Source organism: Nannospalax galili, unplaced genomic scaffold, assembly GCF_000622305.1.
Source record: "Nannospalax galili isolate Female #2095 unplaced genomic scaffold, S.galili_v1.0 scaffold211, whole genome shotgun sequence".
Taxonomy (NCBI): domain Eukaryota; kingdom Metazoa; phylum Chordata; class Mammalia; order Rodentia; family Spalacidae; genus Nannospalax; species Nannospalax galili.
In genome coordinates, this window is record NW_008329624.1 from 2,711,632 (window position 1) to 2,738,296 (window position 26,665).

The 26,665-nt window shown below is 45.5% G+C and overlaps 1 protein-coding gene across 2 annotated transcripts in view; it reads left to right on the top strand.

Annotated features, from left to right (window-relative positions):
* The window catches only part of Zdhhc14 (zinc finger DHHC-type containing 14), a 296,463-nt gene that overhangs the window by 226,185 nt on the left and 43,613 nt on the right, over positions 1–26,665 (top strand). For both annotated transcript variants that reach the window (XM_008839432.3, XM_008839433.3), the window contains exon 4: positions 23,659–23,796. In XM_008839432.3, the coding sequence (XP_008837654.1) occupies positions 23,659–23,796 (138 nt within the window). The remainder of the gene's footprint in view (positions 1–23,658; positions 23,797–26,665) is intronic.

Consider the following 26,665-nt stretch of genomic DNA (forward strand, 5'->3'; position numbering starts at 1 on the left):
CACAGGGTCATGAGACGGCAGGCAGAGGGGCCATCTCCTGAGATTGTTGGGACCCTCTGGTTCTTTTTCCTCAGGTGGGTTTCCTCTGAGTTTTCTGTTACAACCACACCTACACTCAGTTCTGCCCCTGAGGCCTTCAAGCCCTTCTGTGTTACTCTGTCAGTGTGTCATGCGGGAGTTTTGTCCTCTCTTGGTTTAAGCAACAGGTTCTATAGCTAAACTTAAAAAAAAAAATCTATCGGTGGCTGAAGAGATGACTCAGCAGTTAAGCCCACTGGCTGCTCTTACAGAAGACCCAGATTCAGTTCTCAGAACCCACATGGTGGCCAACAGTCGTCCACAACTCTAGCTCCAGGGGAATCCGATGCCCTCTTCTGATCTCCACGAATATTGCACAATATGGATGCACTTACACACATGCAGACAATACACTCATACACATAAAGTAAAAATAATAAATTTAAAAAATGTTTACAATCTATCAGGCAATTAGTAAGCCAGAACTCAACGTTTGCACCTCTCCTGTTCATTAACCACTTTGGAAAGTTCCTGTATCCTCAGACAAGTTTATGTCCCACTTAAAAATATAATAGTGAGATCATCAAAGGAAAACAAACTTGGAGGCCTTTCCTTTTGTCAGTAGTCAGTCTATAGGGCTGTGAAGATTTAGTAAAAAGCAAAGTAACAGATAGTTTCAAGAAATGCTGTTTGAGGCGAGTGTGGTGGTGCACACCTTTAATCCTGCACTTGGGAGGCAGAGGCAGGTGGATCTCTGTGAGATACAGGCTAGCCTGGTCTATATAGGGAGCTCAAGGCCAGCACTAGGGCTACAGAGTGACTCTGTCTCACATTTTTTTTGTTTAATTTTAAAAAAAAGAAAAGAAATGCTATATCATTGGAAGAAGTCTGCCACTTGTTCAGAAAAAGTTTTATTCATTGCAAGGGCCCAAAACCAAATTTAGCCATCCTAGCAATCAGCCTCCCTAAGTTAGTATATTCCTGTTTTCCTCCTTAGCAACTTAGGTCCTTCTGAGGATGAGATGAGAGTTGAAGTTAAATCACTTACCATCAGTGGTTGGACGATACTAACTAAAAGGACAGAGTACCTCCAGGGAACTTTCCTGATTCATTTGACCAAAGGTAGCATTCTGTCCTGGAAACCTTCACCTTAAGCCTAGGTGAAGCTTAAACCAGTCCTGGTTTCCCATCTCACTCAGTTCTTATTTCCTGTGAGATTGACGTTGCTTCCCTTCTCCTGGGCCCCAGGCCACTGCCAGCTCCATCCTCCTTAGGGTCTCTCTGCTGCTGGTCTTAGTCACCCCATTGTAGCTGGAAAGCTGCCCCTTCCCTGACACCCCCTTTCTCAACATGTATGCCTGCAGTAGGGTTCCCCATGTTCTACGACCAAGGATTGCTCTTCCAAACGTACTAAAGAAGAGAATGTGCTTTTGAGGCAACATCTAAAATAAAATTCTCTGAAGTCCCTCATCTTTCAGAATTGCCTTCATGACGTTTGTTACGGATATAAATACACACAAGACACAGAGTCCTTCCAATTAAGCACGTGAATCTGCCTTTCAGGACGCTCCCAAGGAGACCTTAGACACAGTCAAGGTTGAGAGCCACAAGAGTTTCTCAGTCCCTCCACCATTCAGATCAGTCAGGCCGTCTGGACGAGCTGGAATTGCTCATCATTCTTGGAGAACAGTTGTTGGCAGTCACTTCCTTCCAAAAGAGCACTGATAGGGCGACTTGAAACTGTGAGAAATTAATCAGAGGCTGCCATCTTTTCAGGGCCTATTGGAAGCTATGCTTCATAGATCAGATTTTACAGGTGCATTCATTCTATAAGGCTCTGATTCTCTGACACATCTTCATTCATTGTTCCCATGGGTATCTGAGGAAGACGTTGTCATAGTTTGTCTACAGGGTAGAAGTCTGCAGTGAGCCAGTGCCAGGGCCCACGGAAGAATACAGAAAGGGGAGCAGTCTAGTTGAGTGTGTCACATGCTTTGAGAAACAATCATTTATGATTGTCAGAAGTGAAAATTAACAGCATTTAAAGATCATGATTGGGTTTATTTTGTGTTTCTACAATCAGGCAATACTTGTTCATAAAATGTGATTGTCAGAAGTGAAAATTAACAGCATTTAGTTTAAAGATCGTGATTGGGTTTATTTTGTGTTTCTACAATCAGGCAATACTTGTTCATAAAACAGAAAAGAGTTCTAGTGAGCTGAGTAGAAGAGGTTAAAGACAGAAAAGCCGGGGAAGGTACAAACAGCAAAAACCGGATTGCTCATTTCAGATACTTTCCTTATGAGGTGGGAGTAGGGAGGCCGAGAAGTAAGGAGAATGTCTGATTGGCATTGTAGGTTACTTTTTAAATGTTTTTTATGAAAGCAGATAAAACTCCATAATCGCACTGGTTGATACTGGTCAGGTTGTTTATTTCTTTTGTCCTGATTTCTCCATCATAAAACAACTTAGTTTGGTGATGGAAGTTTAGCATGGGTGACTCCATGTTGAATTTTAATCTGGTCTGTTGGGGCTCAGCATAGAGCTAAGTCCAAAACAATGGCCTCCTGTAATTTTATTGAATAAAGCTAATCAAGAAGTATTTATTATTGGTTGTATGTACACACAGAATGCAGAGGATATGACAGGCTTCTTGTCTGTGGGAAGTTTTTTGCTTAGTTATGAAAAGTTAAACTCTTAGGGAAAACACTTGGCAAGGATGTTTAGCTGACCAGTTCCCAGAGGGGAGAAATGGAAGAAAAGTTTGAAAATTTACTGCAACCACAGTAAGAGGAGAATACCCACTCAAGAAGAAAGAGATTTGACTTCACCATTAGAGTATAATGCTCAAACAGGAAATCGAGAAAGCTGAACTTATTGGATGTCTGATGAACTTAGTATGCAAACTGATGAAATGTGTCAATTAGCTGTTGCCCAATAGTGCTGTGTAACAAATACCCTCATAACTCAGGCTTTTCCCAAATGGCAAATATTTTCTTGTGTCTGGGAGCTGTCTGGGATGGCTCTGATGCTTGGCTTTGATGTCAGTTCAGGTTCAGCTTTTATCCTCAAATTCTGTTCTAAGACCTGGGCCAAAAGAAAACAGTTACTGGAGCATGTTCTCTTTGTAGTGGGTCAGTAGGTAACATGGTGGAGAGCTGAACACAGAGCTCTTGTCTCTTTTGACCTCTACTTGTGGTATACCTGTCAAGACTTGAATGGTCAAGCAAGGCACATGGCTGTTTAACTGCCCTGGTATAAGGAAAGGAGAGAGAAGTGAATGTTTACTAAACAGTGCAGCCTGACATGAGGAAAGAATTAAAGGCTGGAGACAGTTTTTTTTAAGAAGCAGTTCATCTTTTGAACCAATATAGGGCCTTCCAGTAGGTCCCCTAGAACCACAGTTGGCCTCCAGCAATGGATTTAGGAGACAAAACTAAATAAAACATATACCTCAGGCTGGGAGATGACTCCATCAGTAAACTGCTTGTTGTATAAGCATGAGGACCTGAGTTTGATCCCTGAGAACCCATTTTAAAAAAGTTAGGCATAGCCATACATACCTGTAATCCCAGCACTGTAGAGACAGGAAGATCCCTGGACTTAGCTGGCCAGCCAGTTTAGCTAAATGGATGAGCTCCAGGTTCAGTGAGAGAGCCTGTCTCAAAGCAGTGAGGTGGAAAGCAATTGAGGAAGACGCCCAATATTGGCCTCTAGACTGAGCACACCCATGCATGCACATGCACACACATGTACACATACAACATACACTTTATTATAAACATATACCTTACTCATCCTGAGGTTGCTTCTAAGATATTTGTGGATCCAGCTGTGTTCTGTGGTTAGGCAACAAACGTTTCACAGAGTGCCACACACTGAGAGCAGTCGGGCAGCCCTGAACCATGAAATGCTGGGCACTTTGGTAATGAGCAATAGCGTCTGTGCCTTCACTTGTAAAACTTAATGCATGTCTGTACGTTAAAAGAAGACGAGCCATGAAAAGTCTGGTTTGTTGGAATGAGCTAAATTTTATTTTTTAAAAGGTTGAAAAGTATTTCAAATAAAGAACTAAATGAGATGGAAAGATTCTATTTTGAGGAAAGAAAGAATGTTTATTTTAAAATCCAGTCCCATACCTGTGGAAATGTAATTATTGCCTTTTCTGATTAAAGAAGTTAAATGACTCCATAGAAACAGTTGGTACTAGAATAGTGTTTCCATTTATAGACTACCAACCTGTACTCAGGTGTGGCCTTTTACTTTAGGAAGTAATTCTCTGTGTGTTTCTCGTCCCTCAATCTGAGCACTGGTTATGGAGACACATCTAAAGTTAGGAGGAGTAGAGGTCTACAGTGCTCAGCCAGCATGGTCAGGACTGGAAGATCCCCATAGACGAGACTCAGAGCAGGAACTCTGAAAGTGGATGAGCAGACCACAAGACTCCACCATGTGAGAAAGGCCAAGCCGTAGGGGCTCTCATGGTTCCTCCAACAATTAGTAAGAATAAGTGTGGGCATGGGGCTGGGGCTGGGAGACAAGTGGGACATGCGCACCAGCCTTTGAAAGGTTTTAAAGACTCCAGGAGAAGTAGGGAAGTCCAGTATCTATAACCAACAAAGCCCATTCAGAGTCATAAATAAGTTTGATTTGCTGGAGCTGGGACAGGCACAGGTAGGCAGAGTGAGGGACCAGAAACTCAAAGCACAGATGGCTGGACTGGGGCAGGAGGGAAGCAGCTGGGGTGATTCCATCTTATCATAAGGACAAAGAACAGTGAGCAGTGTTACATGTGTGTTTCAAGATGCACCCCTCTGTGTGCATTGCAGAGAAAACTGCAGGATGAAGCCAGGAGACAGGGCTGTGGCCACAGACCAGAGACAGGTGACTGAAGCCCAGAACAAAGTAGTAGCTGAGGAATGGGAAGACCTGGATGGATCTCAGAAATTTATCAGAGCGTGAGCTACCAGGGCTCGGGGTTCCTTAAGTTCCTGAGGGTGGCACAAAGGAGCTTATTCCCTCGGAGTCTGAGAACCCAGGTTTCAACATTTCCCCCATGCTTTAAAACAGGTGCGCTGAACCTGCATGTGTCCCAGGACAGTTGTGAATGCAGTCCAACACATTTGTAGATCACAGCATCCTGTCCCAATGTTAAAAGGCTGGACACCACTGCTTTAAAGAAAGAGTCAGTTTCCGTATTTTAACTGTGTCCTAACTGGTGACCTGAGCCTAGGAAATAGTAAAATTCAGTTTAACCACCTGGAATGTGTGGCATTCTATCCAGAACTTGATCTGTGGAGGTTTAAAATAGACATAAAGATCCAGAAATAAGCTTCACAAAGCCAGAATGGAGTAGGGCACATGCTAGTGTCTGTGAAGTCAGACACACAGAGGGAGGAAGGAACAGAGGACAAATGTGGGATGGAAAATAATAGAGAAGAAAGGAGGAGGACAGGCATGGGGAAAGTGAGAGGCCGTGAATGAGTGTGATGTCCAGGGCCCTAGAGAGCAGGGGCTCTGGAAAGGCCCAGAACGGTAGTGCCAGGGCAGAGGAGGCACTGCAGGTAGTGAGGGGGCAGCTCTTCCCATGTGGGGCAGGGCCTCCAACCATACCTGAAGGGATACCCAGAGCTGTTCAGCTATCCCTTAACCCATTGTCTCCCATCGCCAACATAGTGCCCTGTCTTTTGCCCAGCTGTGTACAGTGTACAAAGTGTCATCACATCATAAAAAGCATTAAGAGTTGATTGATGAGTGAGGCAGGCTGTTCGTCTTCACTAAAATGTGTCACAGCTGCCATAGAGGAAGACCCCACTTTCAGTTCTGCTCTGAGCAGTGTCCTCCCTTTTCCTTGGGCCATAGAAGAGAACAGAGGTAGACACGCATGAAACTCAAGACAGCAACCAAGGAGGAGACAAGTCCCTCACGAGCATCCAGGGTAGCAACAGTGTGCACAGGCTGCAGTCTAGGCTGCAGTCTGAGCTAGTGTTTCAGCCAACAGAATAGGAAGAAGAGCCTTAGGATGCCATGGGCACCATCCTGGGATCTGGGATGGGTCCAGGTGGGACTGAGGTCTCCTCTCCCTGGAGATAAAGAGCATGGAAGTTACATGCCAACATGCTATTTGGAAGTGTTTTCCCTAACTGTGAAGGCAGATCATCATAGTGCTTCACAGAGGTGACTTCAGACACTCCCACAGAGCCCTTTGGTTGCAGCATCGAGAGCTCAGCCATGACCCTACTCATCTTAAGTGCTGCTAGGTACAGAGAGGTGGATCTAACCCATGGCTGGAGTCAAGAATCTAGACCTTGAACAGGAGCAAACTCCCCCTGTGAAGTTTTAATGAGCCTTGTTTGGTCTCTGAAGGTCTTGTATTTCAGGCCTCTGTCTCCTTGAGTCTCTGGTCAGCCTCAGAAGGCAGGCATGAAGACAGAGGCCACACATCAAATGAGAAAAGGCAGGGCTGAGCTCACTCACACTGGAAAGCACGGAACACTGACCAGACTGTAATCTTGGATCAGAGCTCAAGTTTTGTTGGGGTGCCAAGGCCAGATGGTTCCTTTGGATCATACAGAGCCAGAATGTCAGTTTGTTCACTTCTAGATGTAACTATCACAGACAAAGGGACCAGTTCTTCCCGCATGTGGAGCGAGCCCGTTCTCTGCCCGTAGTCTAGCTACTTGGACAGCCAACACAATCAAAGTGCCGATTGTCAGTGTACAGCGAGAAAGCTAGCCCTCCTTGGAAAAAGAACTGATTGCTCAGCCCTTAGGCCTTTCTAGATGGGTCTGTTATGTTCTCTCATGTAAAACTTAGATGCATGTATGTGCACTTTTAAAACATGCTTTCAGCCAGGTGTGGTGGTGCACGCCTTTAATCCCAGCACTCGGGAGGCAGAGGCAGGCGGATCTCTGTGAGTTCAAGGCCAGCCTGGTCTACATAGTGAGTTCCAGGACAGCTGGAGCTACAGGGAAACCCTGTCTCCAAGAAAACCAAAAAATAAAAATAAAAAATGCTTTTTAGCTAGGCATGGTGGTGCACACCTTTGGTCTCAGCACTTGGGAGGCAGAGGCAGGCAGATCTCTGTGAGATTATGGCTAGCCTGGTCTACATAGCAAGTTCCAGGCTGGCTGTGGCTACAGGGAAACCCTGTCTCAAAACAACAACAACAAAAAAAAAAAAAGCTTTCTTAAAGGAGTCTAATAATTTAACATGATTCATTTACCATAATTTTTAGAATGTGCAATGTCTTCTACACTTTATTTATTTAAAAATTATTTTAGACAAAAAAACAAGACTATATAACTAATAGAACTTTTTTTTTAAAGCACTTGTCACACCAACAGGAATGTCTGAACAACAGACATTCTGGGGCTGCTGGTCACCCTGTCTGGAGGTAGTGAGTGACAGCCCTGCAGTATCCGTACACACTGCAGAGAGGATATGTGTCCTGCAAGGCTTGTGCCTACGGCTGGGTCTAGGCCAGTAGGGGGTGACCTCTGGCCAAGGGCCCGACTGCTTTCTCTGGAACTGTCCAAATGTAATCAGTTTTAAAAATACTTTTCTTCAGCACACAGAAAAGCTGCAGCAATTGCTTCACGGGGGTCTGTTTGTTTGCCTGTCTCCCTCTTGGGTTGCTTTTCTGGACTTGGTCCGTCCCTTTTTATTCATGTGCTGTGTCTCTTTGGAGTGTGTGCTCAGCTCTCTGCCTGCCCCTCTCTGCCTTCCAGACATCTTGCTCTCCAGTTTTTGAGTCTAGATCAAACCTTTCCTCAAACTCCAGACTTACAGATGTGGCTGCTACAGGGAACCTCCACTTGGGGAGACACAGAGACCCCACATCAGTCTTCCCTGGTGATCACCACCCCTTTGAGTGTCAATGTCATTCATCCCTAAGAGAGTCCCAGTGGGAGCCTCCCTCTACTACCTGCTCCTTACCGCATCCATCCCCAGGTCTGGTGCCTTTCACTCACTAGGCAGATCCCAACTGCATCTATACCTGTCTCTGCTCAGCTACAAGCTGCTAATAGCTCTTACCTGCACAGGGCTCTCCTAGAGAATCCCCAACACCAACTCCTGATGCTCACCTAATCTGGCCTGACACCAGAGTGACCAACTCCAAGCAGAATATAACCCCTAGTGGAAAAGAGCCAGAACCCTCTACCTGGTCTGAAGCCCCAAGAGCCCTTTACCCAGTACACAAGCCCTATACCCAGCCTACAATCTCTACACCCATCCCATGAGCTCTATACCCAGCACACAATCTGAGCCCATGCCCAGTCCATGAGCCTATGCCCAGCCCCCTCTCTGCTCCAGCCAGTATGTACCATGTTCTCAGTACCATCTGGTTCCAATCCTCAGCGTCCAGCTCCTCTCTCTCAGCATTATTACTTTTTGGGGGTAGGGTTCAGTAAGCCTGCTTCAGAAAGGCCTCCATCCTCCATCTCTCCAGCTGCTTTCTACACATTTCTTTAACATGGAAGACCAGTGCTATCATGGCAGTTGCATGTGTGGGCTTGTTTGAGTCTCATCTCTGCCCCTGCTTGTAAGCTCCAAGAGGGTAGGGTGTCTCTCATTAATGGTGCATACCCAGTAGTAGCACTCTGATGGGCACCTCTTGCCCAGGGAGGGAGCGAGCTGGAGATTCCTCTTGTGCTGTCAATCTTCATGCCTCTGTTTTACCTTTCTCTCCTGCTTTTTTTGGCTCTGTGGCTGGTTAGTATTCTTAACTAGAAAAAGAATAGTTTTCCTTCACCCAGTCTTAATTAAATAAAACCTATGTATCTACCCTTAAACCTCCTAGAAGTACAAATTAAGTTTCAGAGCTGGGGAGATGGCTCATTAGGTAAAGCACTTGCCGCATAGAAATGGGGACCCAATGGGGCTGGAGAGATGGCTCGGCAGTTAAGAGCACTGACTGCTCTTGCAGAGGACATGGGTTCAAATCCTTCCACTCAGTGGTGGCTACAAAATGTCTGTAACTCCGGTTCCAGAGAATCTGACCCCCTCTTCTAATCTCTTTGGGCATTGCATGACACAGGTGCACTTACATATATACAGGCAATATACTCATGCACATAAAATAAAATAATTTTTTTAAAAACAGAAAAAATGGGACCTGACTTCAATCTCCTAGAAAATGGGGATTTCTTTGTGAAAAAGCTTTGAGTGGTGGTACACATTTGTAATCCTCCAGTGCTTGGGATGGGGAGAGAGGTGGATCCCTGGAACTCCCTGGGCAATCAGCTTAGCCCAGCCAGCTCAAAGCAGCGAAAGACCCTGTCCGTCTCGAAACAAGGGAACAACTGAAGACGACCTGAGGTTGACCTCTGACCTCCAGAGTCAGCTGCACACACGTATCTGCAGGTTCAGGCACACATGTGCAAACACACAAACAAACACGCATGCACGCACAAGGTTTTAGAGCCCCAAGGTAAATACATTTTAAAAAATTCAGTCTGTTCGGTAATCCTGCTATAGTTCTCGCAGGATGGCAATTGAAAACTACTCCTCACATACTAGGCCTGTTCCAGGAACAACTTATGCATATATGCATTTACTCAGGGCCTTTCATGTGCCAGCTACTTTAAATAAAGCAATAGCTTTCAACCTTGACTTTCCTATAACTCACAGTCAGTCGGAAACATCTTTTGCAGTGGGACCCAGTGTATCCCAGTTCAGAGGTGGTCTTGACAGGCAGTGCTTATCTGTGCTTTGTGGGATGGCTGGGTCCTGCCTCTTCTGTCTTTTTTGCTTTTAATGCTGGTCATGACTCACTCATTTCCTGTCTACTATCCTGCTTGACCCTGACCTTTAGAGAAAAGAGCCTGAAGTGAAAGGACAAACCAACCTGCTTCCTTTCTGAGTGAGTGGCCAAGTTATGCCAGGAGTTGCCACAGCACTGGCTCACCCAGCTGGCCTTGTAGGGTTGTGCCTTTAAGACCTTACAGGATGGCTTGTTAACATGTCACATGGTAGGAAGGCAGCCACTCTGTAAGTAGGCTCCTGCTGGCCTGTCTTCTTAGAATCATATAATTTTAAATTAGTTGTTGAAATAAGTCACTTCAGTTTCTGTGATCTGAACTCATCAATTTGTTATTCTTTCCCCTGGTGTGTAGGAGCAGGGTTCAGGAATCATAGATTAAATGTTATGTAAACACCTCGTGGTGGTGGATACAGGCCAGAAGTTTTCATCAGATTTTCAAAACCTTAGGGAATGAAAAAATAGTTAATTTCAGTGCCCTAGAGGCTAAAACAGTTTCTGATACTGTAGAAAACAAGAGAGAAAAGGGAGGGTGGTTTTGACCTTCGCTGACCCTTCCTCTAGGTCCAACCTGGTATCCCCTATCCTGTTTTCTTTTGCTTTTTCCTATCACACCTTCATCTGACTGGCCTCACCCAGACTGGAAGAATGGCAGCAGCCTGAAGTCTCCCTACCATGGGTCAGGGAATGAGACTGACAGCTTTCAGAGGACCATCTTCCACTCAGCCCAAGTCTACTTACATCAGGGCTGTCCCTGTGGATGAGTGTTGGCTGCTGTTAAGTCTAACCCTAATCACAAATTCTTCACTATCTGTTGTTCTTAGAAGCCCTCTGTAAACCCTGAAGAAAAGCCAGCTGGGCCCGTGCTGTTCATCTGCCACAACTCAGAAAGTCTCATTCCCAGCCATAAAACCATGCGGGTAGAGGGTTGGCTCATAAATGTGCAACCATGCAGCCCAAGGTGGCATCATACTCTGCTGGAACCATCTCAAATTTATGTAAACTGTCCCATGTCTCCATTCCACAGTGAACCCCATAAATTACATAGGGGGCTCGACCATGACAGAGACTCTTCTGCCTGTCTTTCTGGGTGCCTTGGTTTAGAAAAGTAATTAAAGCTCTCCTGCTAGACCACAGTGACTCAGCAGAGTGTTTGCGTGCTTTATATGAGCAATAGGAAACAAAAGCAACACCCTATGTTTAGAGTCTAAGGAGTCTGTACGAACCCAGTCTGCTGGCAGTACTACTTATGTGTACTCTCTAGTTCTGACTGCTTTTAGAGCCACCAATTAGTTCTGAGGTTAACTTCAGTCTACCAGAGCGTCCATTCTTGCAGATTTCTTTATTTATAGTTTCTCTACTGAGGTCTGCCAGCACTTCCTCATTTTCTTAGGGCAGACACAATTGACTTCAATTCTTAAAATGTTTTATTTAGCCATAAATCATAATATAAGAGTTAGAACAAACTTTCCATAGACTATCTGACTTGCTGAGGCCCAGAAACCTGCCTGGGTGACATCACTCAACAGGCAAAAGGCCAGAACCCAAATTCAGGACACTGACTTAGAGTCCCGTGTCCTTTCAACAGTGTACCCCTGTTTGATAACAGCACAGTACCACACACACTGGAAACTCAACTTGGAATGCCCAGCATAGACGTGGCAAACATTTACTAGCTGACTACAAATCTGTCAGGATTTGGGGGTTTGTTGTTGTTCTTGTTATAAGCAGTACCCCATTTTAGAAAATGAGATATAATGAGGAAAGCCAGTATAATAACACAGATACAGGTATCATTGTTATAGTTCCAGGGGGAAGAAAAAGTGAGAGTTGGGGGGAGGCTGCTCAGAAACTCTGGGCTGTGGATACCCAGGGTGCCACTGGTGAGAAGGGAGCTCTGTGCTTTCAGCAAGAGCCACCCAGGGAACATGGGCCAAAGGCTAACACGATCTCATTTGCATTGGAAGCTCTCCCTGAATAATGTGGATGACATGGAAGGCAGAGTCCAGGAAGACGTCAAGTATGTGGTGGTTTGAATGAGAAATGTTCCCCATAGGCTCAAGCATTTGGTTATTCAGTTCCTAGTTCCTGCTCTGTTTGGGAAGGTTATGAGGAGGCTCAGGCTTGCTAAAGGAAATGCATCACTGGGTCAGGCTTTGGGAGCTCATACCTGGCTCACTTCCAGTTCGTTCTCTCTGCTTCGTGTTTGTGGATAGAGACAGGAGCTCTCGGCTTCCTGCTCCCACCGCCACGTCTGCCGCTTACTGCCGTGCCTCCCCGCCAAGCTGGACTTTTTTCTCTCTTTCTTCCAAAAGTTACTTTGGTCGTGATATTTTATCACAGTCACAGAAAAGTAACATACACAGTGGTTCGTGAAAGAAGGGATAAGGACTGAGCACTGTAGTGAAGTTCAGAAACGGCAGCATCAGGATAGAAAAGACTGGAATGCAATTAGTAGTTAGTGCTGACCACCTGAAGGTGAGGGATAATAAGCAGACACTGAACAAGAAATGAAGGTATTCCCACCAGCAGGCAGCTGGGTGAAAGGGCTGCTGTTGGCTAAGAGACAGGTTTGTGAGGAAGAAAGAGCAAAGGCGGTGTAGGCAATACGTAAGGAGCAGAAGCTCCATGCCCTGCCAGACCTCCCCAAGCCTAGAGTTCACAGTGACAGACCAGACCAGAGGACTCTGGAATCTCAGGTGTGGGTCAAGGCTACTTGCAGGGTCAGATATCCACGTGGGATGACAGTGTGCTGTGAGAACATCAGGCACTCCCCTGCCCACCACATGTAGTTTGCTTCAGTTTCTTACTGCAAATCAGGAGAGCCAGGGCTTAGCCCCAGAGAAATGGATAGAGCTTCAAGGACCCCTGAGTAGGAGTGCTGGACAGCTGGGGGCACATGTCCCCCACATCTGAGACTGGAATATCAGAGGAGGAGCAACCAGGGGGTTCTTCGGGCCTATGCTTCAGAGATGATAAACTGACTACCACATCATGACCACAATCAGCATGAGTAACAGCACCGTAAGATGCCTTCCAAGCGTAGCTGCCGGAGCACTTTCAAAGGAGGTCGGAGAGCCAGCCTTTGCCCCGCTCCACCCCCAACTGACACCATTCCCTGTGTTCCTGTGCAAACACCAGCTTTGGTGATGGTCACAAGGTACCTCATTAGATTCCTAATGTTTTTGCTAGATGCCATTTCACATGAAGAAGCCCTGGGAAATAGGAAGCACAGTTGTGTTTTCTCCGTTGAGCTGGCCTTACATGGTTCTTATTGATCATTTTTGTTCTCTGCATGTTCATGCATGTACCTAACACACTCTGGTCAGTCTCCCCCATCCTTTGTATCTCCCTCTCATCTCTTAGCCCCCACCCCTGCTGCCATTTGAATACTACAGGAATGACACATGGTCTTAGTTTCATCCTGGAAAAACAAAAGGTCCCAGAAATCTTGCAAAGATATCTCATGCTTCTGATTTTTTAAGAAAGATTCTTGATGGGGCTGGAGAGATGGCTCAGCAGTTAAGAGCACCGGCTGCTCTTGCAGAGGACCCAGGTTCAGTTCTCAGCACCCACGTGGTGGCTAACAACTGTCTATAACTCCAGTTCCAGAGGATCTGACACCCTCTTCTGACCTCCGTGAGCATTTCACGACACAGGTGTACTTACATGCATGCAGGCATAACACTCATACACATAAAATAAAAATAAATCAATGAATAATTTTTAAAAATACTGCTCTTGCAGAGGACCCAAGTTCAGTTCTCAGCACCCACGTGGTGGCTAACAACTGTCTATAACTCCAGTTCCAGAGGATCTGACACCCTCTTCTGACCTCCGTGAGCATTTCACGACACAGGTGTACTTACATGCATGCAGGCATAACACTCATACACATAAAATAAAAATAAATCAATGAATAATTTTTAAAAATACTTCATTTTTTATTTTTCTTTTATACGTATGAGTGTATTGCCTGCATGTATGTAAGTGCACCTGTGTCGTGCAGTGCTTCTGGCAGTCAGAAGAGGGCATTGGATCCCCTGGAACTGGAGTTATAAATGGTTGTTAGCCACCATATGGGTGCTGGGAACTGAACCCTCTACAAGAGCAGCCAGTGCTCTTAACTGCTGAGCCATCTCTCCAGCCCCATAAATGAAAAAAAAAATTTTTAAAAAGGTTCTTGGAAAGATTATCATCTGCTTCCTAAGGGATAAATGTGTGGTTGATAGCACAAGTTTGATCTTTATATCTATAAGATAATCTGTTTGATTTGGTGGAGAATTAAGGAGAGCTCCCAGACATACTTTTTGCTTGTTATTATTATTGCATTTATTTGTTGTTTCTATGCACATGCTTGCACTCATGGAGGAGGCAGGGGTGCATCACGATGCTTCAGTAGAGGTCATAGGACAGCTTGCAGTAGTCAGCTCTCTCCTGCCACTATATGGGTGTCGGGTATTGAACTCAGGTCATCAGGCTTGGCAGCAGGTGCATTTACTTGCTGAGCCATTCTGATGGCCCTCAGGCATATGCTTTGGAAACCTAGTAGGTTTTCAGAACCCAAAGACAGTGTGAGGCCAATGCCAAGAGGGCCTTAGGTAGGATGGGGTTGGTGGCATCCTGGGACAGAGATACAGCCAGCACTCCAGCACTTGTTCATGAAGGAGCCTGCTCCAGCATGTGGCAGCTGGGAATTGCTGAGGACCACACACACACACACACACACACACACACACACACACACAGACTGCTTTCTTGGGCATGTGTGTGTTTGAACCTTCATTGTAGATTTTGACATGATGCAGAACCCTAACCCAGTTCCTAACCTACAGACAGTGGGAAAACTGCACAGTGAGATGTAACTCAGAGTCTGTCAAAGGGGAGAGTCCTTTGAGTGAGTGGCCCAATTCCTTCTGCCTGATTAAAATTTGCTATTTTATATTATGACCCTTCTCAATCTAAAATTGAGAGATTGTGGGTTTCTTTTTTATTCTAACTGGATAATTCCCTTTTTAAAATGTTACATTTATTATTTTTATTTATGTGTATGAGTGCATTGCCTGCATGTGTGTAAGTGCACACATGTCATGCAATGCCTGCGGATGTCAGAAGAGGGCATCAGATTCTCCAGAACTGGAGTTACGGTCGGTTGTTAGCCACCATGTAGGTGCTGGGAACTGAATCCAGATCCTCTGTGAGAACAGCCAGTGCTCTTAACCGCTCAGCCATCTCTCCAGCCTGCTAATTTCATTTCTAAAGTGACCTCATTTCTATTTCTTTCTGAAATCTCTTGTCAAAATTGACTTACGTTACAAACAAAGCTCGTTCTCTGCCTTCTCTCTCACTTTCTTTAGCAAAGCCTTCATTCTATTCCAATGACTGTTTTCATGTCTGTTTCTAATCAGATCTAACTTGCAAAGTCTGAGCAAAAGCCCTAATTCCAGAGTCCCCGACAGACTGGGCTCAGTCACCTGTCTCCATACATGGACTAAAGAGACAGTAGTAGTAAAAGGAAAAGAAAGGAAGGGCTGGAGAGATGGTTCAGTGGTTAAGAGCACTGGATCTTCTTCCAGAAGACCCAGGTTCGAATCCCAGCACCCGTATGGCAGTTAACTGTCCATAACTCCAGTTCCAGGGGAACTGACGCCCTCTTCTGTCCTTCGTGGGTACTATGAGACACAGGTACACTTAGACACATGCAGCCATAACTCTTGCACATAAAATAAAAATAAATTTCAAAAAAAAAGGAAATTTAATCAATGTGGCTATGTTAGGAAGAGTAAAGTGTTCATCAAACCCCAAGTACATCTTTTGGGGTACTGACATGCATAAATACAGGAAGAATTGGGGGAGCGGGGATTAGGCAGTCTTGGCCAACTGTGGTCTGGTTGATCTGTATCTCGGCTGTTGTTCTGCAGTGTGGCACTATAGAAGTCCTGTCACTGGAGGGGACAATCCCATTCCCATGCAGTAATTGTTCCTGTTTGGGGGTGACATCATGAGGCAATGTGAGAGACTCCGTGTTCCTGGAATCTAAAGTGATACAAGTTTAGGATAATGGCTAGAGTCTTGTGGGTGCCTTTGGGAGGCATCAGGAACAGGACATTGTGAAAGCTGACAAGAAGTCTCATCCCTGTGCCTTCAGCCTGGAAGATGAGATAAGTGAGAAACCAGTGTCTAGGCAGGTATTCCATCAGTGACTGGCATGCCTACCTACAGTTAGGCAGGCGTTAGTTAGGACTCCAGTTTTAAGACAAAGGAGATAGATATGGCATGAAGGCAAGGATGTCAGGCTTTTGTTGTGTTTGGTTACCAAGTGAGGAGTCAGGGCTTTTTAGCAAAAGCAGTTTCTATGACAGTGTGACTTGCTGTAAAATGTTGCCATCTCCAGTGCCGGCTTGTCCCTCCTCCCAGAGCCACAGATTTACCTAACACTAGAAACTAGACTTAAAACCAGATGATAGGGGATAGAGACACTGCTCAGTGGTTAAGAGAACTTGCTGTAAAATGTTGCCATCTCCAGTGCCGGCTTGTCCCTCCTCTCAGAGCCACAGATTTACCTAACACTAAGTAGACTTAAAACCAGATGATAGGGGATAGAGACACTGCTCAGTGGTTAAGAGTGTAACTGCTCTTGCAGAGGACCTGGGTTCGATTCCTAGCACCCACATGACAGCTAACAACCACCCGTAACTCCAGTTCTGGGGGATCTGACGCCGCCTTCTGACCTCCATGGGCATACGACACAGGTGCACCTACCTGCATGCAAGCAATACACTCATACACACAAGATAATAAAATATATTTTTAAGTTTTTTAAAAAACAGATGATAAACCTAGACAACTTGAAAAAATAGATACATATAATTTGGATCAGTGGGTGGCAGAAGGGACCATAGTCACCCCTTAGTCAGGTTCCATCAACCTAGGTCCAAAGAGACCCAGCAACCTGTCAGGTGGTGGGTAAGCTGAGGCAGGAGCCAGTGAGACTGAGGGGATGGGGAGGAGAGGGTCACTTGAGCCACATGGCTGCCCAACGTTATGTTAAATTGCAGCATAAAGATGACAATTCTATAGTTACTGATTGCTTTTACATTGAAAAGTTTTAGTTTTTAACAAATGGATTTGAAGGCTATAGAATCTTAATTAATAAGATATTAGCAAGGAGGCATAGTAATGAAACACAGTGCCTTTTGGCATTTAATTTCCCAGCCCAGAGCTGTCTCTGAGCGTATTCACTTTGTAAGTGAAGAAATCGAGGGCCCCGTTGGAAGCACTGTAATAATACTTTAAGGCCACAGAATTAATACATATGATTTCTTGATTTTGTTTTTCTATCAAATTAAGCAGAACTCAGTTTGGAGAAAGAGACTGAAAAGATGGGGGAAGAAACTTCCTCTCTGGTGCTTGCTTGGTCTCCACATACCCCACAGCCACTGAAGCTCCCTAATCCCAGCTGAGCAGCTCTGTCAAATCCCCACGTCTGTGTAAGAATTTCCACTTCTCCAGTATTCGCCTGGCTGAGAATAAGACTTCCATTCCTGGACTAAAAGACTTCTGACTCAAGGGTAGGAGTCTCCAGACACGGGAGTCAAGGGTAGGCGTCTCCAAACACACTTTGCCACTAAAAAGAACAGCTGCCCTGGTGTGGTGTACATCCCCATGCATTCCTGTGGGCCCAGAGCCTACATGACCCTTGCAATGGAACGGCCAAGCAGTTTCTTCAGAAAGAACAGACTGGCTGCTTGGTACAGTGTCCAGTGGAGAACTGGCATTAGAAGCAGGCCCAAGAAGAGGCTTAGAGTTTGATCCCAATGCCAGCTCCTCCATCTGCAGTTTTCCTATCTGTAAAATGGGAGCAATGGCATTGCATCTGTTGAGCCATGTGAAAATTAAATAACAAGATTCAAGCTGGAGGGATGGCTCAGTAAAGTACTTGTACAAGGACTAACTTGAATCCCCAACACCTACGTTAAAGTGCTGGATGTGGTGCTGTGCACTTGCAATCCCAGAGCTGGGGAGGTAGAGATAGGAGCATCCCTGGGCATACTGGCCAGCCAGCCTAGCCTGAGCTCCAGACCAACAAGAGGGACCTTGTCTCTAGAGAAGGTGGGTGACATTCCAGTTATGATGCTGGAGATTGCCCTCCACATACACACACACACATTCACACATGTGCACACAGACACAAAATAATAAAATAAATGACATGATTATGCAAAGTGCTTTGCATGGTACCTGGATTCTGGCAGAGTGGGCTCCAAGGCTGAATAATAAATAGCAAGAAGAGGTTCAGGATGGGGAAGGTGGGATGCTTCTCCGAAGCCTCCCCAGCCTAGAACTCAGTACAGATCTTTCCGGAGGCAGAAATTCTTTAGTGATGAAGACTCAGTCCTGAAATCCTTTTCCTAGCTTAACTTTTCAGAGTTCATATTGTGTTACTTTATGAATTATGGGGAGACCACAGGCCGGGTAATAATGGTTACCACCATATTGCAACATTCATCCTAAAACACAAACAAAAAGTACCTTATAAGGTAAAATTCTTCTGATTTTGGAGGTAAAAAGGCCCAAGGTTTGAAGAAAAGCAATTTTCCACTTCAAATCTTTAAAAACCTTTAACTTAATTTGAACATAATTAACATTTAGATGAGAAGTTTCAGATTTCCATGGAGGGCTTCCCTCTCTTCTTTCCCATGATTCTCAAGACACCCTGGGGAACTCAGATTGTGATGCCACTGACCAGAGATGGAACCGACGCATAGAAAAATGCAGAAGTCTGCCCCCAAGCCATGCGTGGGGGCACCATTAGTGGATTCCATTCTGAGGCTCCACTTCTGGGAAATTTCAAGTTTTTACCATTTTTTTTCTTCAAATATTTCATTCCTTTCTCTGGTGGCCTTCAAGTTCCTTTTCTCTCTCTATTCCAGGGGCTTTTCAGTCTCTACCCAAATTTAATAATTTTCCACTGTTTCTAAGATCTTTTTCATATTTCACTTCTCCCAATTGCCTTCTACTTATCAGAGGAGAAACGAAATGATTCAGCGCAGAGTTCCAGAGCTACCTGGGCCATACCTGCCTGCCACAAGGCCGATGTGCTCCCATTGCTCAGGAGGTTCCTGGGCAGCGAAATAGACAGCAGCAGAGGAAACAGAGGTGTGCCGTTCAGTGGCAGGAACTGACACTTCTAGCCATTCCTCAGTGGCTGGGAGCTTTCTTTGGTCATTAATAAAATGAGGCCCACCAGAGTAGCATCATACCTCCTTTTCCTGCATGGTGTCCCCACTGTCCATTTTAGTAGTCTTTTCCTTCCCTGCTTGGGATCTAAGGCAGGTGACTTGTTTCCTTGGCATCCTCTGAGTCTCAACAGTGTATCCATGGAGCTTTGAATGGAGCTGTCCTGCCTCCCATGGTCATCTCCAGGAGCTGATGCACAGTAACAACTGGCCACCTGCTTTGTTGGCCCCTGGGGTGCATCTTCCAGCTCCCAGCCTTCTCTGAGCATGTTCACATGCCAAGGGCCCTGGCATTTCCCTGCAGTTGATACGCCCAGCATCATCGCTTCTGCCAGCTTTCCTCAAAGCTGCCACTTGCCCACTAGGAGCAGCCTCGCTCCTAAGCCTGCTACAGGCACTGAAAGTCATTTCTCCCTTTCCAGGATGCATATTAATGAGTGTCTGCTGCATGCAAGGGCTATAAAGATGACTATAAAGTGGTCCCTGCCTCAGGCTTCATCCAGGGGGAGTGGAAAACACATCCTCAGATCACCACAGGGTAGCAAGATACTGTCAAGAGGTGTGGTCAGGATGCCCCGGGCAGCTAACTCATTATTGTAGAGAATGCTTGTTATTTTAGAGAACCTTTTAGGGTTTCCAGTCACCCCTGCCCCTGGCCCCCAGTATTTCACTCAGCAGAGGTCCTGCAAGAAATAACTCCTCACCCTCCCTTAGAGGAATTCTGCAGACGAGCCGTAATGTAGAGACACTCTCTTCTGAAAGATGCAGACTTCAAAGTAGGGATGTGGCAACCACTGCCAAGTGCTGTCTTAAAGGCACACACCCATCACAGTCGTACCCACCCTGCTTTCCACAGAGAGAAATAAACTCATCGCTAAGGACAGCTGCTTGGAACTTCTTAGATGCTGTTGCCTACATCCAGCCTTGCCAGCTGCTGACATCCCTCTAGTCCTCCAGATGTTCCCGCTGGCTGTCAGTTACCACTTCACTTTAGGTCCAAGGAAGTTGTATCGTGTGTCTGCTGTGACTGCTCCTCAGGCTCCAGATCGGCTCATGTGCAGTCCTTTTCCACTCTTCTGGTCTAGAAATGGACTCACACAAGCCTCGCATTTCAGAATGAACTACCCCAGGGCTCCTCTGCTTCCTTCACCTCCAACTTGCGTTCAGGACATAGGGAGGACTCTCAGTGTGTAATGGTGATAGCACTGGGAGGCCTCCACCTCACTCCCAAGACCTTGTTCTTTTTTATTATGATACTGGGGATGGAACCTGGGACCTCACACTAAGCAAATGCTCTACCACTGAATATATCCACAGATCTTTTGAAACATTTTTTTTTTTCTTTTTGAGACAGGGTCTCCCTGTAGCCCCAGCTGGCATGGAACTCACTATGTAGACCAGGAAGACCTTGAACTCACAGAGACCTTCCTGCATCTGCCTCCCAAGTGCTGGGATTAAAGGCATGCCCGGCTTTTAAGACTTTTTATATGGAGACAGAATCTCATTAAGTTACCCAGGCTAGACTTGAACCTGCTCTGTAGCCCAAGCAGACCTTAAACTTGTGATTCTCCTGCTTCAGCTTCCAAGTAACAGGCATGACAGGCCTATGTCACTGTGTCTGGCTCCAAGACCCATTTGTAACCTTGACTCATGAAAGGAGGATGTTGCATAAACCATCAATGGTGACAGAGCAGGTAGATTCAAAAACTGAATTAGGTTCATTATGATTCTCTTCCTTGGACTGCAGGGATATTGTTGGAGGCTGAAACTTGTCTTCACCAAGTAAGAGTCAAAGAAAGACTCAGGCTGGAGAGATGGTTCAATGGATAAAGCACTTACCACATAAGCCTGAGGAATTGAGTTCAGATCCCCAGCATGGCAGCTCTCCTGTAATCATAACACTCTTGAGAGATAGAGACAGGTGATCCTGGGGCAAGCTGGCTAGACTAGCAATCTCCAAGCTCTGGATTCAGAGAGACCCTGCCTCTGTAAATAAAGTAGAGAGTGATGGAGGAAGACACTCAACACCAAACTCTGGCTTCCACACGCACCAACACACAAGGAAACATGCATATACACACATACACATGCCATAAAAGAAGCCTCTTGAAGCCACCAAGTCTCCTGTTGCTTCTTCTGAGATATCAACCAGGTCTCAGCAAGCATCTGCTGCTGAAGGTAGGAAGTAGCCATTTGAGCATCATTGGTCTACAGTTAGCTCTGAAACCTTTAGACAAAAGGTTTTTCCCATGTACAGAGTCCATGGTGAAAAGAAGGGTCATGCTAGGCCTCTTCAGTCCAGTGCAGTGGGTCAGAAAACAGGAGAGCTGCTGTGCACCCAAGGTTGGGGTGCAGAACTGGGTAGAAGACCCTGGACCCCTTCTCAGGCTCTTGATCCATGCTTGCTAGATCTACAGAGGGGCCTGGGAGCCTCAGACCCAGTAGCCATTGTGAAGTCAGCATCTGTGGAAGATGAGAGAAACAGTCCATCGTGAGTGGCTTGGTGTGTGCCTGCAGTTTTAGACGGACTTGGTCAGCCAAGAAAGTTTTCAACAAGTTTCTCATAGAAATGACTTCCAGGCCAGGGCTTTGGCTTGGCTCTCTGTCATTCGACTCTTAGGAGAGCCTAACAGCAGGCTTTGCTGCTATTAAACTTTTCTGAGCTAAAAATACAAAACCTACTCTATAGAAATAGGCCACAGTGCTAATGGAGCCTCTAGGCCTTGCATGTCAGACATTTGCCCTATAGTTCAGAGCAGCTTAATCTCCCCACAGGATCTGTAGCCCCACGTGCACCACGGGAGGCAGAGTGTAGCCCAGCATGCGCTTACCTGTTCCTGGCTTCACTCTCATCCACATTTCTACGCGTAGTTGTCAAGCAGAAAAGCGATTGCTTGAAATGACAGCCTCAAAGTCTTAGCGAAAGCCAGCTGGTTCCGGTACTTTTCCCTTTCTGCATTCTTCATCCTGTAGACCTCCCGTTGCACAGACTATAGACCAGTGGTCTGGGGAAAGGATGTTTGCTTATTTCCCTTTTAAAGATTGTTTTTCAGTTCACAGCAAAATTGACAGAAAGGTACAAAAGTTCCCCTCTCCCTCCCACCTCACATGCACAGCCTCCCCATTATCCACATCCCCACCAGAGTCTATGACTTGCTTTAGAGATTAGAGACCCTGTGGTTTTGAACAAAGGTCCAATGACTTGTATCTATTATTTCCAGAGGATTTTCACCACCCTTAAGATTCCCTTCCCTCTGCCTGTCTAGCCCTCCCTCTTCTAGCCACAGTGGGGTGGTTTTAAGAAGGTGTTAGCTGACAGCATGTATAATGTGGAACTCACATGGGATCACCAACATAATTACTTTCCTTGAGTGTCTGCATCTTATGGGCCATTATGTTGTCACCAGGCCCCTGACCTCTGAAATTTGTCCTTGTATTCCTTGTCCAGATTGCTGCTTCTTGCTCAGGCCTCTTGCAGACCAGTGTTCCTTTCCCATTTCCTGGACCACCACCCTCACTCTGGTGTCCTTGTGCCTTTCCAACAAATGGCATCTAGGGGTTTGGTTACATGACTGTGACCCATGAAACTGACCACCTTCTCCATTTCTGTCATATTTTATTTGTAAATTCACCCCTACAGAGCCCTTCTCTTTATGTTTTTAAAGCATATACCAATCGATTAAAATACGGAAATTGGATAGACAGTAAGTAAGCTTAGGAAAAATTCCAAGTACAAAGCTAGGTTGTATTCTGAGCGTCTCTTTTCCAACTCGTGGCAGGTGGTCTGAAGTGAGTGGGTTGCTAGGATAACATGAACAGTCAGTCTGAATAGAAGATCAGCTGGGTAGTAAAGGAAAGTACTTTGCCATTACTTAGAAGGGGAAGAACAAATCACAAATGCATTACAGACTTGGTGTGACGTTCCCAAAGCAAGTGGGCTTGCACTTAGGTATGGTACAGTGAACAGAAGAATACCCAAGCCCAGCATGCTGTCCTGAAGAGGCAGTGTGTGTGCTGGGAGATGGGGCAGCTCTGAAAGGCCTAGGTCTCTGGGCTAGTTCCTCTGCCACTGAGCTGGCTGCCTCTGCACACAGTCTCCATCTCCCAGGCCTCTGTTTGCTTTTCTGTAAAAATATCTCAGTATCGTTTTTCTGATAGGAATATATCAGTGTGTGTGTTTAGTTTATGTTAAACGGTTGTACTGGAATGAGAGAACAAAGGATTGTTTCTCTATTTTGGCCCAGGCTTTTTATGACCTCTCTCTATTGCCACTGTATCAGGGAGTGACCCAGTACCACATGGTGCCCCAGCCCAGCACCATCTTAAGAGAAAATTGTTCTGTGAACATGAAGAGTTTACTTCTGATTCCGAGAGTGTGTACTCCTGTTTCTTTATGTGACCATTTGAGAGGAATACGCACTTGGTTTTTCAAAACACCTATGTTCTATTTGAAAGAAAATAATTATGTTCTTGAAGTGTCTCCATGTTAATAAGCATTTCTCTGAGTGGTTCATTTGGAAATATATAGTACAATACTGTTTTGTTTTATTACTGGAGTGTTATAGGGGGCACCCTCGTGTAAAAAAATATTTTATTAATTGAATTCCACTTCTCTCTTTTTCTGCCTCTCATTTCAGAACGGTTTGACCACCACTGTCCCTGGGTAGGCAACTGTGTGGGGAAAAGAAACTACAGATTTTTTTATATGTTTATTTTATCCCTGTCTTTTCTGACAGTCTTTATATTTGCATTCGTTATCACCCACGTCATTCTTCGTAAGTATGCTGGCGAAATCAGATTATGTATGTAACCATTACCTGACTCTGGTTTTCTGATTCACTTTTGATTTAATATTTTTGATCATTTCCGCTTTCTCTTCCTTCTCTTTTCCCCTTTCCACTTCCAGCCCTCTCTGTTCCTTACTTCCTCCATCCCTCCTCATCCCTCCCTTTTTCCTCCACCCCATCCTTCCAGTGACAGCTTCCTGGTCACACCCGGACCAGGTTTTACTTCCACTAACAAGACTTTCCCTTTGATACACCTGCCCTGGTCCTACCTCAATGGTGTCTGCTGAGGGTCTCCCTGAGAGGTTCATTCCTACATTTTGCACAAACGACTGAGTACAGTGATAACCACTGAATATCAGAGTCTGTTTTCTTAACACCATATCTACTGACACATGACTTTTTTTTTAAATGTCCCTAGGAAAAACCGGTTTGGGAGAGGGACTAGATTTTCCTGTACACACATCTCTGTATGCTTAAGATATACATTTAGTGAGCTGATTATCTTCAAACTGTGAGATATATGAGCGTAATGTGAGCAAATTACTTCGGCATGTAAAGAAAGCAACTTTATTAAAGGTGGATTCCAATGTAAACAATTTAAACGTATTTGCATAAGCAAATGACATTTGTTCCTTCCCCATTCCGAGAGTCATACTGAGTTTCTTTTGTCTCCCGGTCATTCACGTTCCCACAATAGAAGGTGATGAGAAGGAAGTTAATTGGCTTTGAACTAAAAATTTAAGCCTTTAAAATTCCATCACAGCATCATTACCAGCATCAGACAGCAGCTCTACCTCCCCTCCACGCCTGAAGCACAAGCATCCATTAGCAAGTACACAGCCTCATTCTGGAAGGATCTAAACAGAGAGGCTTCATTTCCTTACCTTGCCAGCATCGATCTAACAAATGGAGCAGGCTGAGGCTCTGTGGGCCCTACTCCCCAGTCTGGGTGTTGTCCAGGTGCCACACAGATATGTGATACATGCCTGAGGGTTAGAAGCTAGCAAGCTTTCAAGAGATTAGTACTCATCAGAGCCCTCTCCCATGCCAGCTGGAGTGCTCTGCAGAGGCCCTCTTTCTCAATGTTTTCTGAGTCCCAACATGGCCAAAGGGGAGCCAGGATCCGTCTGCGGATTCACCAAAGAAGCAGAGAGAAAGCCGAGGGTGTTCGGTGTTATTCCGAAATAAGCAATTGTTGACATGGTTAGAGAATAAATATCAACACCCCAGCACACATATGACATTAAAAAGTAGTATTTTTGCCTTACATTCTTATGTCTTCTTTGACAAGTTCAAAATACTTTTGTGTATATACGGTCAAACTGTATTTACAGCCTCACTCAGACACTGGGGATCTCTAGGACCAGTTTTCACTTGCTTGGTCATACATGTAAATGCCAAGAACACATGCACACATAGGCTCGTAGTTTCACACAGTCACTCACACACCTGATCACACACCCACGTGCACATGCACACACACACAATGAAGTCCGCTGTCTCCCCACAATTGTAATGGTGTTCATCACACCTCCACTGAACGCATAACTTTAATTCACCCTGGTTTTAACACTGCAGTTTACTGTTAAACTTAACGGTAAATTTAATGCTTAAGTATTTTCACTAACCTAAAATAAATTCAGAATGAATATGCCTGCAAGGTGTATTTTTGGACAAAATCAATACAGCTTTTTCCCCTTGTTCTGCATACCCCACATCCCTCTCAAAGTACCATCCTCCATACCACCCCATGCCTTCAGGAAGAAAGAGGGTTCACATAGCTCCTGGGTTCCCTAAGACTCAGAAAACATGGACAGAAGCAGGCAGCTGTAAAGAGCAGTGTCAGAGTTGACACCTGGGAGGGGGCTCTGAGTGGAGGGGACACCTGGGAGGGGGCTCTGAGTGGAGCAGACAGTACTGGAGGGAGCAGAATTCTGTGGTTTCCAGGCTTCCTGAGAAGCTTGAAGCCTGGGTTTTCTTACAGGGGACAGAGAATCGATGCAAACCAAACAATGTGAGCATGATAGAGGAAGAGAAGTGTTTTCTTTGAGCCCTACGTTTGCCAGTGACCTGTGGCTTCTCACTTCTTGCTGTCCCGCGCTGACCTCAGGGAGATGCAAGAGGAAGCTTTAAGCATCAGTCTTTCCTTTTCAGTAATAAGTGCAGACCCTCTGCAGTTACCTTTCCCACCACATAGCATGTCCTTGTACCTCCACAGTGGACAATAGGCCACGGGGTTCTTGGGGGGAAGAACATGAAGCCAAAGCACCTCTTCGCATAGTGGGGCATGGTCCAAAGTTACACAGAGAGGCTTAAGACTCTGCCACTCACTAACACCACCCAAAGCTGAACTGGTTAAACAGCACAGAGAAGCAGCAGCCCCAGTGATAGCTTAACTGCACATTTCACTGTAGCACAAGGGTAGACTGAGTTCCATGAAGCACAGTGACTTCACTCAACACAGAGGGACCCAGCATCATCTCCCAAGATAGTATTGCCAAGATTTCCTCCTCATAGGCCTTTATTGCTAAAACTATGATGTCAGAGGTCATGTGTGGTGGTGCACGCCTTTAATCCCAGCACACAGAGGCAGAGGCAGGCAGATCTCTCTGAGATCGAGGCCAGCCTGGTCTACATAGCAAGTTCCAGGCCAACTCAGGCTACAAGGAGACCCTGTCTCAAAAAAACAAAACAAAACACCAAAGCAAAACAAACAAAAAGCACACAAAGTATGTTGTCAGGGCTGGGGAGATGGCTCAGCATCACAGTTCAGTTCCCAGCACCCATACGGGAACCTCAGAAATCACTCCAGCTCCAGGGCATCTGACAACCTCTTCTGGCCTCCAGGGGCACCTGC